General features: G+C 40.7%; 1 protein-coding gene across 1 annotated transcript; it reads right to left on the bottom strand.

Annotated features, from left to right (window-relative positions):
- Positions 1 to 1,508: 1,508 nt before the first annotated feature.
- ZFP3 (ZFP3 zinc finger protein) lies at positions 1,509 to 3,193 on the bottom strand. Its single transcript, XM_006863306.1, has one exon. The coding sequence runs from the start codon at positions 3,187 to 3,189 to the stop codon at positions 1,681 to 1,683; it is 1,509 nt and encodes a 502-aa protein (XP_006863368.1). The 5' UTR covers positions 3,190 to 3,193; the 3' UTR covers positions 1,509 to 1,680.
- Positions 3,194 to 12,444: the final 9,251 nt, after the last annotated feature.

A 12,444-nucleotide genomic window follows, 5' to 3' on the forward strand; every position in this document is an offset into this window, starting at 1 on the left:
TGACAGACTTTGTGGTTCAAACCAACCTTGTGGCCCAGTGTATTTCCTGCAGTGCCATGAAAAAACCTAATGTATATAAATGTGTGGCACACTCAGTAAGTTATTAGTGATTAGTAGTAGTGTAATAAAGAGATTACAGAACACAAGACATAGATTTCTTTTAAAAATCAAGAAATTATTGGTTAGGTTGAAATGTCAGAAATCATAAAGTTGAAAAAAAAATTAGGGAACAGACAAGTGAAGTGCTTCATTCAAGATTAGCTCTAAGGCCAGACCCTCGGCCTACTTGATTGAATCCTTTAGTCCAATTCCCACTACCCACAAGGGCATCAGAAAAAGCAAGGATGTGTTTCCTCCAGGGCTACAACCAGGTTCATTTTGATTTGACCCCTTGTTAAGAATTTGCCTTTCCACCCCAGATGGATCAGAACCTACATCTCCCCAGGTGACTTTAATGTATACATATTCTTCTGCCATTTGTATTTTTGTGTACATAAGAATCACCTGGAGAGCTGGATTATCATGTAGATTCTGATTCACTATATCTGAGGTGGAAATGCAAATTCTCAGCAGGTGGCTGAGCCAGAATGGACTGGTTCAAAGCCCTGGTTTCCCCAAAGGAGAAATAACAGGAAAACAGAAAAGTCATATGGAGATGCTGGAGATTAATTCCAAGGTCAAGGGGCAAATGTCATATCTTCGACTATCATCAGGGCCCCCAGCACCAGGGCCCAGGTCATGAGAGCTTAAGTGCTTTGGTAAGGCCAGGCCCTGATCACTCAGGTAAAAGGGTTCATCACCATGAACCAGTCCAGTCTGCTACATCCTGACATGGAATCTGTCTGCATTGACAAGAGCTGGGGGCAAAAGTCAATAAAGCAGAGTTCTTGGGAGCAGGCAGTCTAAACAACCCTTAAGTGGGGACAGCTGCTAAAGAACTGCTGCCCATTACTGAGAAGTCTGGTTTCACGTTTATATCCCCTAGCCTTTTCTAATCAGTCCCTCTGCATTTTAAGGGCCTTTACTTATAATCCAATATATAATGTTGATTACTTATAATCCTGTAAATTTCCTATCAGTTTCCTCTATCATAGCACTCTCTTCAAATGGATGAAAGAACCTGGCCCAAATTCCTGATTCATTAATGCTGCCATCTTCTAAAGGAACTTGATAGTATGGTTGTAAGATTTTGAGGCTGATAATAGCTTACTAAATTATCCAATGCTAAAATGTGAACAGAAGAATGAGATGTGTTTTCTAGGCAATGGCTTTCTAACACTTCAGGGGCTAACATCCAATGAATCAATTCTGTCAATCTTAGGAGGTGGTGGAATCTATATTCTCCCATTTTTCCTGAGAAGTAACAATTCAGGCTAGATGTATGGTACAGACCCCTAAAGTTATGTAATCCACTGGGGAAGGAAGAGGGAGGGGATGAAAGAGGGAAAGAGGAGAAATAAGGCCTGAAACAACTTTTATGACTTGACTCAGTACACTGTAACTTCCCAATGAATAGCTCGTAAAAGTGTCTCATCCTTTTTGACCAGCTATTTAGATCTAAATCAGTGGAAGGACAGAGGAGAGTCTGTCCAGTCATTTGTTCTGAGAACCTGGGGTGCAGACTGTGAACAAAGTACTAAATGTGAAGCTTTTCTACAGAAAGCTTCCCTATTTTCCAGATCATTCCATGCAGTGAACACTTTGATGTCTGAGAAGGTGAGAGCTTCGACCAAATGTCTTCTGACACTCCTGGCATTCATAAGGCTTCTCTCCGGTGTGAACTCTCTGGTGTATGATAAGTTGGGAATGCTGGCTGAATGTTTTCTCACACTCATTACACTCATAAGGTTTCTCTCCAACATGGATTTTCTGATGGAGCAGCAGCTCAGAGTTATCCCAAAAGGTTCTGGCACATTCATTACACTGATGGGGTTTCTCTCCAGTATGAATTCTCTGATGGACAATAAGGTGAGAGGTCCGTCTGAAAGCCTTTCCACATTCAAAGCATTCATAAGGTTTCTCTCCCGTGTGAATTCGTTCATGTCTCAGAAGTTCTGAGTTGCCCCTGAAGGCTTTCCCACATTCCTTACATACATAGGGTTTCTCACCAGTATGAATTCTAATATGTCTAATAATTTCTGAGTTCTGACCAAAAGTTTTCCCACATTCATTACATTCATAGGGTTTATCCCCTGTATGAATTCTTTGATGCCGGATAAGTTCAGAACTCTGACCAAAGCCTTTCCCACATTCGTTACATAGATATGGTTTCTCCCCAGTATGAATCTTCTGGTGTCTAATAAGACCTGAACTATGCTTAAAAGCTTTGCCACACTCATTACATTCATGATATCTTTCTTCAGTATGAATTCTCTGATGCTGAATAAGCTGTGAGCTAACCCTAAAGGTCTTCCCACACTCATTACATTCGTATGGTTTCTCTCCAGTGTGGATTCGCTGATGTAGAATAAGGGCTGAATTCTGACTGAAGGCTTTACCACATTCTTCACATTTATATGGTCTCTCGCCAGTATGAATTCTGTGATGATGGATAAGATGTGAACTCTGAATGAAGGCCTTTCCACATTCATTACAAGCAAAGGGTTTTTCTCCAGCATGAATTCTCAAGTGCCTTCGAAGGCTTGAGTTAGTTCCAAATGTCTTTCCACATTCTTTGCATTCAAAGGGTTTCTCTCCACTGTGAACTCTCATATGCTGGATAAGATGGGAGTTCTGATTAAAGGCTTTCCCACATTCTTTGCATGTATGAGGCTTTTCTCCCACAGGATTCCTCAGTGTTTTGTTAGGTTCGGAATTCTCTATGAAATTTTGACCAGAGGTAGCAAATGTACTAACTCCCTCTACTGCTGTTTCTCCCTGATATGTAACCAGATTTGGGCTGGGACTGTAGGCTCTCCCACTCTCATTATACTCCTGGTCTTCCTCACTTGAGGGTGATCTCTTAAAGATAATTGACTCTGATGCAAAATCTCTCTCCTGAAGAGATATCTGCTCTACAATTTCTTCTGTGGACTCTTTGAAATGTCCCTCCAACATGTGTTCTTCACATGCTGCTCCAAACTTACGACCCTGGTAAACCACCTTTGGAAATTTTTCTAATATTGCCCCATGTGGCTCATATTCTTCAGAAATTTCTTCCTTTGGAATCACCTTGTTCTCAGTCCCCATCTCAATCTGAAATGAGAGAAGGGAAGCATGTAAAGTGGCCATATCATATTTAAATGAAGCTAATACCTAAAAGTATGGAGTTTTGACATGGTTCTGACACTATTCAAAAACAGCCTAGGTACCTGATGAAATGGCAGGATGCTGTTGCAGAGAGACACTTTGGATTATGGTGCACATGCTGAACAATGAGCATACAATAACTAAAAAGGATGGAAGAATGATAAGAGGAAGAGGTTTAAGGAGAGAAATAGGAAATGGATTGTAAAAGGAGGGGCTGTTAAAAGTTACATAATATTAACAGTGAGTTGAGGTGCAACCTGAGGTTAGTAAGGAAAATGATAGCCAAACTAAGTAAGTGGGAATATGGAAAAGATGGGAGAAGTGGTCAAACTGGCAAGTTACATTTTGCTGAGTGAGGTAAGTCAATTGCAAAAGGGCAAATACTGTTATGGTTTTGCATTTATGAAATAAGCAAATAGGAGGGAGGGGAAACAAGAGGGCCAAAATATGACCTTGACTATATCCAACTGAATTTAGAGATCATCTGAAGAGTAGATTTGATGCATTAGACACTAAAGACCAAAGACCAGAAGAGTTGAGGGATGACATCACGAAAATCATACAGGAAGAAAGCAAAAGATCATTGAGAGAAGACAAGAGAGAAGGAAAAGACCAAAATGGATGTCAGAAAAGACTCTGAAACTTGCTCTCCATCATAGAGATGCTAAAGCAAATGGAAGAAGTGAGGAGGTACAAGGGCTGAACAGAAATTTTCAAAGGTCAGCTCAAGAAGACAAAGTCAAATATTGTAACAAAATGTGCAAAGACCTGGAGTTGGAAAACCAAAAGGGAAGAACATACTCAGCATTTCTCAAGTTTAGGGAACTGAAGAAAGGATTCAAACCTCAACTTGAGGTATTGATTCTATGAGCAAAATTCTGGATGATGAGGAAAGCATCAAGAGAAGATGGAAGGAATACACAGAGTCACTGTACCAAAAAGAAGTGGTTGATGTTCAACCATTTCAAGAGCTAGCAAATGATCAAGAGCCAATGATACTAAAGGAAGAAGTCCAAGGTACACTGAGGTCATTGGCAAAGAACAAGGCACTGGGAATTGATAGAATACAAATTAAAATCTTTCAACAAAGTGATGCGGCATTCGAAGCATTCACTCATCTATGCCAAGAAATTTGGAATACAACTACCTGGCCAAAGACTGGAAGAGATCTGTATTTGTGCTCATTCCAAAGAGAGGTGACTCAACAGAATGCAGAAATCATCAGATAATATCAGTTATATCCCATGCGAGTAAAGTTTTACTGAAGGTAATACAGGAACAGCTATAACCATACATTGACAAAGAACTTCCAGAGGTTCAAGCCAGTTTCAGAAGAGGATGTGAAACGAGGGACATCATTGCTGATGTCAGATGGATCTTGGTTCAAAGTAGAGAATACCAGAAAGATGTTTACTTGTGCTTTATTGACTATGCAAATGCTATCGATTGTGTGAATCATGACAAGCTATGGACAACATTGCAAAGTATGAGTATTCCAGAATACTTAATTGTGCTCCTGAGGAACCTGTGCACAGACCAAGAGGCAGATGTTCAGACAGAACAAGAGAACAATGAATGGTTTAAAACTAGGAAAGGTGTGCGCCATGGCTGTATTCTTTCACCATACTTATTCAATCTATATGCTGAGCAAATAATCAGAGAAACTGGATTGTATAAAGAAAAATGTGGCATCAGGATTGGAGGAAGGCTCATTAACAACCTGTGATATGCAGACTATACAACCTTACTTGTTGAAAGGATTTAAAATACTTATTGATGAAGATCAAAGACCACAGCCTGTGGTATGGGTTGCATCTAAATGTAAAGAAAACAAATATCCTCACCACTAGATCAATAAATAACATCCATATAATTGGAGAAAAGATTGAAGTTGTCAATAACTTCAATTTGCTTGGATCAACCATCAACACTCATGGAAGCAGTAATCAAGAAGCCAAATGACATTGCACTGGGCAAATCTGCTGCAGAAGTTCTCTTTACAGTGTTAAAGAGCAAAGATGTCAGTTTGAGGACTAAGGTGCGCCTGATCCAAGCCATGATATTTTCAGTAACTCCATATGCATGCAAAAGTTGGATAATGAATAAGGAAGACCATAAAATTGATGCGTTTGAGTTATGGTGTTGGAGGAAAATACTGAAAGTACCATGGGCTATCCAAAGAACAAACAGATCTGTGTTAGAAGTACAGCCAGAGTACTCCTTGGAAGCCAGGACAGCCAGACTTCATCTTTCACACTTTGGACATCTTATCAGGAGGAACCAGTCACTAGAGAAGGATATCATATTTGGTAAAATAGAGGGTTGGAGAAAAAGAGGAAGACCCCTAACAAGATGGCTTAGCACAGTGGCAGCATCATTGGGCTCAAGTGTAGCAATGAGTGTGAGGTTGGCACAGGATTGGGCAGTGTTTTGTTCTGTTTGCATAGGGTTACTATGAGTCAGTACCGACTCAATGACACCTAACAACAACAACAACAACAACAAAATCATTAATATCATATGCAAGTAAAATTTTGTTAATAAAGACACTTCAAACAGTTGCAGTAGTACATCAACAGGTAAAAGCCAGAAATTCAAGACAGACTCAAAAGAAGATGTAGAATGAGGAGTATCATTGCTGATATCAGATGGATTTTAGCTGAAAGCAGAGAATACCAGAAAGATGTTCACCTGTGTTTCACTGACTATACAACTGGGTTGTTGTTGTTGTTAAGTGTCGTCAAGTCGGTTCTGACCTATAGTGATCCTGTACAGAGTTTCCAAGGAGCAGCTGGTGAGCTTGAACCACTGACCTTGTAGTTCAAACGACTTTGCAGTCTGATGCATTAGCCCACAATGCCACACCAGGACTCCATACAACTGGGTAGATCATAGCAAATTATTAACATTGCGAAGAAAGGGGGGTTCAAAACTGTTAATTATGCTCCTGCAGAGCCTATATATACATAGGTCAAGAGGCAGTTGTTCAATCAGAATAAGGGGATACTACGTGGTTTAAAATCAGGAAAAGTGTGTGTCAGGGTTGTATCCTTTTACCATACTTATTCAATCTGTATGCTGAATAAATCAGAATTGGAAGAAGACTTATTAACAATTTGTGATATGCAGATGACACAACTATGCTTACTAAAAATGAAGAGGACTCGAAGCACTTACTGATGAAGATCAAAAACTACAGGCTTCAAAATGGATTATACCTCAGCATAAAACAAAAGTTCTCACAAATGGACCTATAGGCAATGTCACGATAAATGGAGGAAAGACTGATGTTGTCAAGGATTTCATTTTACTTGGATCAACAAACAATAGTTATGGGAACAGCAGTCAGGAAATCAAAGAACACACTGATTAGGCAAATCAGCTGCAAAAGCTCTCTTTAAAATGTTAAAAAGCAAAGATGTCACTTTGAAGATGAAGGTGTGCCTAACCCCAAACCAGGGTATTTTCAATGACCTCATATGCATACAAAAGCTGGACAATGAATAAGGAAGAGCAAAGAAGAATTGGTGCCTTTGAATTATGGTGTTGCATCATGTATTACTAGAGTCCTGGAGTGGCGCTCTGGGCTAATGCATCAGGCTGCAAAGTCGTTTGAACTACAAGGTCAGCAATTCAAGCTCACCAGCTGCTCCTTGGAAACCCTATACAGGGTTGCTTTGAGTCGGGATCGACTGGACTGCACTTAACAACAACCCTGTATTACAAGAAGAACAAATAAATCTGTCTTGGAAGATGTACAGCCAGACTGTTCCTTAGAAGGATGACAAGACTTCATCTCACGTAATTTGAACATGTCATCTGGAGAAGGACATCATAAAGCAGAGGGTCAGTGAAAAGAGGAAGACCCTCGGCAAGATGGATTGACACATCGGCTGCAACAACGAGCTCAAACATAGCAATGAGTGTGTGGAAGGCACAGAACCAGGAAGCTTTCTGTTGTACGTCGGGTCACTAAGAGTTGGAACCAACCTGACAGCACCTAACAACAACCGGCTGAAAGTGCTACCAACTGAGATTGGGGACACTGGAGGAGAAGGTAGTTTAGGAGGGAAGATGATGTTTTGGACAAGTCGAATTTCAAGATATCCAGAGAGATGTCAACAAATCAGTCAAAACACATAGGTCTAAAGCTCAGAGTAGTCAGGACGACAGATCTAGATTTCTCCTTCCTGATCTCTCCACTTTTCTCCACCCTGCTCTTTGGCTCAGAAGGCTAACTTGCATGTTATATACATCAATAGGCCCTCTGGCTTCCAGGTGCATTCTACCAATATGAATCCCCAGCAGACTGGAAGTAAGTAAGGACAGTGAGGTAAGGCTATTCTCCTAGGTCCTTCCTATGAGGTTGCCTTGGGTTGGTGATGTTCCTCAGCAAACTGTCAAGGAGTCTATCTTACCTAATCTTATTGCCATCTGGATTCCAGTAACTTCTTCTACCTCTTGTCCCTTCAGAACCATTCAAATGCTGTTAGCCCCAGGTTCCTCAATACCTTACCTACACCTTTATAATTAAGTCCTTTCTAAATAAATAAAAGGAGCTCTGGTAGCATAGTGGTTACGAATCGGGCTGTGAACCGCAAGTTCAGCAGTTTGAAACTACCAGCTGTTCCGTGAGAGAAAGATGAGGCTTTCTGCTCCCATGAAGATTTACAGCCTCGGAAACCCTGTACAGGGTCGCTATGAGTCGGAACCGACTCCATGACACATAACAACAACAAATAGACCCTCCTCAAATTATCTCACTTGAGTGAGCTGTTTCCTACTGGAACTCTGGCTGTATAGAGGAAGAGAAGTTTGCCAAGAGAAAGAGAGGTTAGTGAAGTAGGAGAACCAGAATACAGTGTCACTGAAGTCACTGGGAAAGGGTATTAACAAAAGTGTTAAATGCAGTTAAAAGATCCAGTAAGATAAGAACTTGTTGTTGTTAAGTGCCATGGAGTCGGTTCCGACTCATAGCGACCCTGCACAGGGTTTCCGAGGCTGTAAATCTTTACAGGAGCAGAACACCTCATCTTGCTTCCCGCGGAACCAATGGTAGTTTCGAACTACTGACCTTGCAGTTCGCAGCCCGATTCGTAACCACTACGCTACCAGAGTTCCTTAAGATAAGGACTAGAAAATGTATAATGAGGCAATTAGATGTTCACAGATAACCATAGTGAAAACAGATTCCATTGAATGGTAGAAGCAGAAGCCAGGTGGTAGTGGACTGAATAATAAATTTGTTGCATCTTTCACACACACAAAATAGATGCAGGAGTGTGCTATTGGGTCAAGGAATGACATTCTCCAACGGAGGAGATCTCAACATGTTATATTAAAGGGATAGTCTAAGAAGCGAGACAAAAATTAAGAGAAAGGGGGAAATGAAATTAGCGAAGACATGACGAGCCTGAGAGCCAGGAGAGATTAAAAGTCAAGTGATGAGGAAAGGAGCAAGTAATTTATGGGTGAGGTTTGTGCTGTCCTTTTCTCTGCTCAGCCTGCAGACATTCACAAGGGTGTTGGTACCTACTATCCTCCTATCCCCGGGCATGGATAGGGTTTCTGAGGCTGTAAATCTTTGCAGGAGCAGAAAGCCTCATCTTTCTCCTGCAGAGCAACTGGTGGACTAGAACTGCCAACCTTGTGGTTCGCAGTCCAGTGCTTATCCTATAGAGCAACCACACACCCTAGCTAGCACTAGTACATTTTAAAACCTGGACTTCTCCTTTGTACTGAAAAATTTTTAATTATAGATAATATATATCCATGGTAAAGGCTTTTTTTTTTTAATCTTATGGTGCCATTTGAGTTAGGAGTACTATTTTATATTAATTTCTCTCTAATGTCCAGCAAAGAACAAGTTCACTTACAACTCCCTCTGGCCTTTCTTTTTCACCTTCAGTTCTTCTATAGTTGCTTCTTGTCTATCATCTAGCTCTTTACAGTTAGCCTTCACAGATCCTACATTTGCACCACACCTTAAAGAAAAAAATCACTTGTCTGCAGCAAAACAAGATACAACAGAAGTGAGATCTTTGTCAAGTTCCTAGCTTCAAAATCTGGAGTCCTGGTGTAGCACTGTGGGTTAATGTGCTAGACTGCAAAGTCAGACCAGAACCTCTAGGTCGGCAGTTCAAGCGCACCAGCCGCTCCTCAGAAACCCTATACAAGGTCCCTATGGGTCGGAACTGACTTGATGGCACTTAACAACAACTTCAAGATCTGGTTCAAAATTCAAATACAGAAAGTCTTCCCCAACTACTTCTGACCCTTTCTAATCATTCCTTTCCATTGCATTTATTTGCCAGTGATAAAATATTACCGTCATGTGTTGAATATGTTTATAGGTATCTTGTCACGTACAAGTCTAAGCCAATCTCTATTTGGTTCATTTTCCAGAACTCAGTCATACCTTAGGCCTACCACAGTTCAGAATAGGGTCTCTGTGGCTTTGCAGAACTGGGTTTGCCTTTTCAATGAAACTCAGGAGAGCAGACTCAGAAAGTCTGATCACAAAATATGATATGTAAGCCTGTTAATTAACGATTAGAAATAAAACTTCAAAACAACCATACTGTGGATGAAAATCTACCATGCCCAAAAAACAAAAACCCTAAAAATTATTTGGTAGGCCTGCATTCACAACAGGAAGATCTATTTAGATCAGAGATTATTAAATGATGGTTCTAGGAAAACTGCATAATAATCAACTGAGAAGTTAGTTTAAAATATTAGTTTCCAGGTCCCAACTCAAGCCTTTCTGAACCAGAATTTCCAGGGTGAGGTCAAGGAATCTGTACATTTAACAAGTTCCCCAGGTGATTCTGATGCCAGTCAGGTTTGGAAACCACTGTGTTAGTCAGTCTTAATGCCTGGAGTGACCCCACTCAATCTGGTTTGTCCATCTCTACCCTCACTCTCACCAACTGCTCCCTGGAAACCCTATCCAGGGTCACTAAGGGTCGGAATCAACTTGGCGATACTCACCAACAACAACCCTCACTCTGGCCTATAAACAGATCAAACACCAGAACTGCAAAAGCATTGTAATTCTTGCTTTGACTTCTTTCTTTCTACCCTCCATCCTGATTGTCCCACCTACCCACCTACCTTAAACTTCTGAGAACACACAGGGAAGATATGATACAACTAACTGACTACATACTCTTTTGAGTTACAAAAAAAAAAAAATCACATTTCAGTTGTTTATCAGCCTGTCCTGATACGGCACCACAAGATTGGTCTGAACCACAGAGTTGGCAGTTCAAACTCACCAGATGCTCCTTGTAACCCCTATAAAGGGTGGCGATGAGCTGTTACTGATTTAAGTGCACTTTTCAACAAAATCAGCCTGACCCTAGTTATTCTGACTGAATGTAAATTTGCTCAAACTGCCCGAGTCAGCATTTACAGCAAGGTCTTATGATAGTAACAGCACTTTTTTCTTTGAACTTATCTGAGCCATATGCCGATAATCACACTGTGATTTGTAAAAGAAATATTTTTAAATCTCATAGTTTGATTAGGACTTCTTTAAATTGTATTGAAGCAAAGATTGGGACTTAAAAGTTATAAACAACCCAGTAATTATTCACTTCTGCAACAAACTGTCCTTGTGTGTGGTACTCAGAAGTTTTTCTGCCCTAGGATGATGCACACAGTGAAATTTAGGATGAGATGGGTGAGAGGTACATCTGTCTTTTGTAAAGGAGGAAAAGAGCAATTGTGAAAGAAGCGGTAAGAAAAGAGAAATCTATAGGCCACAGGCCCATTCAGTCATAGGCAAGGATACAAACTAAAGTCAAGGATCTAGAAATTGATTTCCATTCAGCAATCTGTGTGCCCATGGATGTTTTAGAAAATGTCTGTGAACCATCTCAACATATTCTATTTTGAAGATGATGACACTACAGTATCCTGAACAAAGAATAGATAAGCAAACTTCAGAGGCCAGGAAGTACTGAGGTAGCAAAAAAAGAAGAAAAAGAGAACATTTGACTTCAATGCAGCATGTGTGAGGCTGGGAAAGACAGAAGGGAGAGACAATAAGTGAGGACGCATGGACACTTTGATGTGGGGAATCATGTTGGATACTTTCTATGTGCTGTGTGTCAAGCAGTCTATAAGTTTTATTTTGTTTGGTGGTGGTGGTGGTTATGTTCTGTGGAGACAGTTCCGACTCTCAGCAACCCGGCATAGGGTTTCTGAGGCTGTATGAGACTAGTATGTAATAAAGAGTCAGTCAGAATGGTTTTCTGACTTTCTCCAACAGTATGTTGTTGTTGTTGCTGTTAAGTGCTTGAGTCAATTCCTACTCATCGTGACCCTCTATATGGTTTTCAAGGAATCGCTGATGGATTTGAACCACCAAACTGTGGTTAGCAGTCCAGTGTTTATCCTACACTGCCACATCAGAATTCTGTTAGGCTGCCTCAAAGCAAGCAGGGAATCTGAGGATAGAAGACTGAAAGAAGGGAGGACTCAAAGCCGTAAGCCAAGACATAGTTGAGATGACTGAGTGAATTATTGTTGTTAGAGTGCTGCTGAGTCAGTTCCAACGCATAGCAATCCTGTATAGGGTTTCCAAGAAGTGACTGGTGAGTTTGAACCAATGACCTTGTGATTCAAACAACTTTGCTGTCCAGCGCATTAACCCACAGCGCCACACCAGGACTCCGAGTGAGTTAGGGAGGCAAATGAAGTCTGTGTGCATGTGTATGGGGAGTAACTAACGTATGAAGAGTAGAGAGGAGAAGAATGTAGTGAACAACACAGAACCAAGAGAAGGTGTCCTGGGAATTGTGATGAAGTCATGAACATTTGAAATTTTAATTCTGAAATGCTAAAATGTAGCACCCATAGAAACTATCCAGACTTACAATGAAACATTTGAGATGACAACTTACATATGTATTCAAGGGATATATAGCTTCTCAAAATTATTCTACAGGGTATTTGAGAAAAAAAAGTTTACAATGGCCTTGATCTCTTTACAAGAGGTCTGACCTCACTCAAGAACTCCAAGCATGAGCCTCTGTTCAGTCAAATTACTAGCATCCTCTTGCAAGTGACTGGTTTAGAAACAGCAGAGATTGATTCAGGAACAGACATATGACTTCATCGGGGTCAATGATATTCTGAGGAAGTTTGCTGGGAGCTTCTGGGAATAGTCTCCTGCATCCTGACAGA

Source organism: Chrysochloris asiatica, unplaced genomic scaffold (assembly GCF_000296735.1).
Source record: "Chrysochloris asiatica unplaced genomic scaffold, ChrAsi1.0 scaffold00054, whole genome shotgun sequence".
Lineage (NCBI taxonomy): Eukaryota > Metazoa > Chordata > Mammalia > Afrosoricida > Chrysochloridae > Chrysochloris > Chrysochloris asiatica.

Excerpts from the sequence above, each read along its gene's own strand:
- ZFP3 (XM_006863306.1), bottom strand. The coding sequence starts at position 3,189 with ATGGGGACTGAGAACAAGGTGATTCCAAAGGAAGAAATTTCTGAAGAA.